The sequence below is a fragment of the Nannospalax galili genome, unplaced genomic scaffold (genome assembly GCF_000622305.1).
Source record: "Nannospalax galili isolate Female #2095 unplaced genomic scaffold, S.galili_v1.0 scaffold382, whole genome shotgun sequence".
NCBI classification, from domain to species: domain Eukaryota; kingdom Metazoa; phylum Chordata; class Mammalia; order Rodentia; family Spalacidae; genus Nannospalax; species Nannospalax galili.
The window spans coordinates 2,387,955-2,392,359 of record NW_008348685.1 but is presented as its reverse complement, the minus strand read 5'-3'; the positions used below and the strand labels follow the sequence as shown (position 1 = coordinate 2,392,359).

Genomic DNA, 4,405 nt, shown 5'->3' with positions numbered 1-4,405 from the left:
ACTCAGACCGCTCTGGCTTCGTCCATGCTGAACAGGGATGCAGGGTGAGGCAACTGGGGTACCCCTTCAGTGTGTCTATCTAAAAGACTCCTAAATTGCATAACTCTTATCTGTATAGGGAAAAGAAAGTCCTTGACTGGTGAATAGGAGATGTGAAGGAGAAGTAAAGGCAAGAGTAATTAGCATTACAAGTTCTAGACAGGGAACTAGAAAAAAGTCAGAACAGGGCAATTTTCAAGAGTTCATATGAGAGTCCATTGGAATTTCTTGACAAGGGCTTCCAAAAGCATCTCTCTATTGGGTTCTTCCTCATTTTTCTTTTGTCTTCCAAGACTGGACTCTAGAGTGATGGATTCAGGATTTGCTTTCAGGTATTTTGATAGCTGTTGGAGTGGTTAGAATCAGTGGCAATTCCCTCTCAAAGGCTTTGAGGTAACTGAGGGGTAGCTGAGGTGTATGTATGACCTGAAGGTATGCACACTGGAAAGTCTTTATCCAGCATGGGTCATGCCTTCTCTTTCTGGCCTTCCTCAGATTGTATGCTTTAGCCCTCCCCAAATCCAGGAGGCCATGTGTGATCAGATTCTTATCCTCTACACTTTGGCTAGTTGCATCTTTTTGTGTTCATCGCCCTCTGTTACATGAGGAAGCTTCTCTGGTGAGAGTTGAGAGACGCATTAGTATTCTCCATACCCCTGTTCCACTATGGTCCGTGAGTCGGGTGTAGAGGTTCCATTGTAGATGTGTCACTTAGGGTTGGACATCTCACAGACACTTCTTATTCCCTGTGTATGACCATCATTTTATTATTCTTAATTTGACTTACAAAGTTAGATCACAAGCGTCTCTTGCTCCCTTCCAAAATAATATGTTTGCAATAAATTCTTGATCAAAGATAATGGGAAATCCCTCCTCACTGACAGACACCAAACAATTCATTGGAAACTGCATGAGAGAGTGAACAAAGCATTCAAAGGTGTAAAGTATCATGTGGAAGAATTTATTTAGAATGCTCTGTGACTTCAACTAATTTAGTAATTAATAATTCTATTAATTCATCTAAATTGGTTTGTGAAAAACTTCTACTGAGGCCCTTGTTATGTGATTATTTTTTAAGTCTCTATGTACCTGAATAACTCGTTATTCTTAAGAGGATGGAGCATTGAGACATTGCTTCTCTCCACTGGCCCTGTGACTTTAGGTCATTGCCAACAAGAGTGACCATGTCAACATCCAATTATATCTCATCCTTTCTATGTGGGACACTAAAGAGACACTTCTGTATCTGCATTATAATATAATAGATTAACTAGCATGCTAAAACTCTCAGAATATAAAGTCATACACATTCTAAAGAACAATACATGCACTGTCCCTTTGCTGCTGAGAACACACATGAATTATCCCTTGGGAATAAAACTGTTCACACCCTGTTATAATTTACCAAGTCCTTGTGATCTCAGATAAAAGATAAGGTTGTATGGTAAGCTGACTACTTTTCCTGATAAATGAGACATCCTAAATGTCCTATTTCACGTAAAATGATTCCACTAATATATATTACAGTTGTGCGGTCAAATCAATATCTAATTCGATGGCTTAGGGCTCCAGTTGCTCTGTCTTGGGTATATGAAAAAATGTTCCCTTCTATAGTCCAAAACTTACGTTGTGAAGATCTGATGAGTCACAAACAAATTAACTGGCTAAAGGTGTAGAATGCAGAGTTCAACAAAGACATATCTCTCAGTGGCCTGGGGATATGGCTTGGTGGTAGAAGAATTACCTAGCACACACAAGGCACTGGGTTACAGTCCCAGAACCACAAATGAAGAAAAGTCAATACTCCAGTATGTTTTTGTCCTTGTTTTCAGGTGACCCAGAACAGCTGAGGCATGGAGAGATGGCTGAACCAATCATCTACAGACGACTTCATCCTCTTGGGCATCTTCTCCCACAGTCCAGCTGATCTTGTTCTTTTCTCTGTGGTCATGATAGTCTTCACAGTAGCCCTTTGTGGGAACGTTCTCCTCGTCCTCCTCATCTACACTGACCCTCGACTTCATACCCCCATGTACTTCTTCCTCAGCCAGCTCTCCCTCATGGACCTCATGTTGGTCTGCACCAATGTGCCAAAAATGGCAGTCAACTTCCTGTCTGGCACGAAGTCCATCTCCTTTGCGGGTTGTGTTATACAAATGGGCCTCTTTCTCACTCTTGTAGGGTCTGAGGGGCTCTTGCTGGGACTCATGGCTTATGATCGCTATGTGGCCATCAGCCACCCACTTCACTATCCAGTCCTCATGAATCAGAAAGTCTGTCTTCAGATTGTTGGGAGCTCCTGGGCCTTTGGGACAATAGATGGCCTGGTGCAGATGGTGGTGATAATTAACTTCCCCTACTGTGGCTTGAGGGAGGTGAACCATTTCTTCTGTGAGATGCTTTCCTTGTTGAGGCTGGCCTGTGTGGACACATCCCTGTTTGAGAAGGTGGTATATGTTTGCTGTGTATTCATGTTGCTCTTTCCTTTCTCTATCATCATTGCGTCCTATGCTCATATCTTAGTGGCTATAGTCCATGTGCGCTCTGCTCAGTCCAGGAAAAAGGCTCTGGCCACCTGTTCTTCCCACCTGACAGCTGTCTCCTTCTTCTATGGGGCAGCCATGTTCATCTACCTGAGGCCAAGGAAATATCGGACCCCTAGCCATGATAAAGTGGTGTCTATCTTCTACACGGTCCTCACGCCTATGCTCAACCCCCTCATTTATAGCCTGAGGAACAGGGAGGTGATGGGGGCACTGAGGAAGGGGCTGGACCACTGCAGGGTTGGCAGCCTGCACTGAGTATTGGGGCCTGACTCCGCCTTATCTTGTTTGTGTGATAACAGGTAAATAATCTCCTCTTTGTGACACTTGGTTTAATAATTAACAATGAGTGTAATGACACCTGCTGTCTTTGAAAGGCCTTTCTTTATAAACCCTAAAACAGCGCTAACTGTATCACTATTGAATAAACGACTTTTCCTAACATTCTTTTATCCTTTTTTCATGTATATGTGTGTTTGTGGTATGCATGCGTGTGTGTGTGCATGTTAATGGGCACATGTGAGTGTGCAAATGCATGTATACATATGTGTGTATGCATGTAGAGGCTAGAGGTAAGGCCTTTCTTTATAAACCCTAAAACAGCGCTAACTGTATCACTATTGAATAAACGACTTTTCCTAACATTCTTTTATCCTTTTTTCATGTATATGTGTGTTTGTGGTATGCATGCGTGTGTGTGTGCATGTTAATGGGCACATGTGAGTGTGCAAATGCATGTATACATATGTGTGTATGCATGTAGAGGCTAGAGGTTGATCTCGGGAATACTCTCAGTCATGCACCACTCTATTACTTGAGGCAGGGCATGCATCATGAAGCCCAGAGCTTACTGACATAGCCCATCTAGCTAGCCAGCCTGTGCCAGGAATTTCATTTTTGTCTTTCAAGAATGAAATTACAGGTGGTTGCCATGCCTACCGTGCATGTCTGTGGGTTCTTGGTATCAGGTGTCTTCCTTGCGTTAGCCAATGAGCCATCTCCACAGCCTGCCCCTCGTTCTTCCCTGGACTGCTTTGAGAATTCCGTTCTAGAGGGATGGCAGATTTTGTTAACTCAAGCACTGCAGAAGCAGTTTATTGGGATCTGTCAGGCTTTTTTTGGGGGGGGTACATGCTTGTGCATCTCGAAGGGTAAATGACATTGTAGGTCTTCCTCTACTGCTCTCCACTTCATTTTTTGAGACAGAGCCTCTCTCACTGAGCCTGGAGTTCACCATTTCATCTAGACTGATTGGCCAGAAGGCCCCAGACACCGTCCCATTTCCACTTCCAGCCCTGAGGTTACAGAAGCATCCCAGCTTTTACACAGGTGCTGGGGATTCAAACTCGGATCTTCATGCTCGCACAGCAAACACTTCACCCCCTGAGCCATCTTCTGAGTCCCTCAATTATTACTTAAAATCAGAATGCTTTTCTTAATGGGGGACTCTGTGGGCTGTTAAGGAACTTCCTAAGCCTTCTTACCAATGTTTTCCATTGCCTCAGGGCTTATTCCGTGTCAGGCACTATGCCATGTGCTTTATTTGTTTATGGAGTTATAACTTGCCTCTTATTCATGCAATGACTCAACCCACTATAGTCCCATCAGTGTCATAAGTGGAAAGCTTCTGAATAGCAGAAGATAAAGGGAGTAGTTCCCTTTGCAGAGAATTGTTTGTATCTTCATATCTTGAAACTGGAAATTTTTTTATAAAGATTACTTCAAAGAATAAAGTGCAACATATTTTATATTCATAAGAAATGGGGTTAAGGCTTGTTTATTTAGAGATTCCATGTCAGGCTCAAAGGTAACACACATGAGAA

The 4,405-nt window shown here is 43.0% G+C and overlaps 1 protein-coding gene across 2 annotated transcripts in view; it reads left to right on the top strand.

Annotated features, from left to right (window-relative positions):
• Positions 1 to 3,007, top strand: part of LOC103744230 (olfactory receptor 2V2-like) — a 6,258-nt gene extending 3,251 nt beyond the window's left edge. For both annotated transcript variants that reach the window (XM_017801319.2, XM_008845959.3), the window contains exon 2: positions 1,872 to 3,007. In XM_017801319.2, the coding sequence (XP_017656808.1) occupies positions 1,893 to 2,840 (948 nt within the window). In that variant the 5' untranslated portion in view covers positions 1,872 to 1,892 and the 3' untranslated portion in view covers positions 2,841 to 3,007. The remainder of the gene's footprint in view (positions 1 to 1,871) is intronic.
• Positions 3,008 to 4,405: the final 1,398 nt, after the last annotated feature.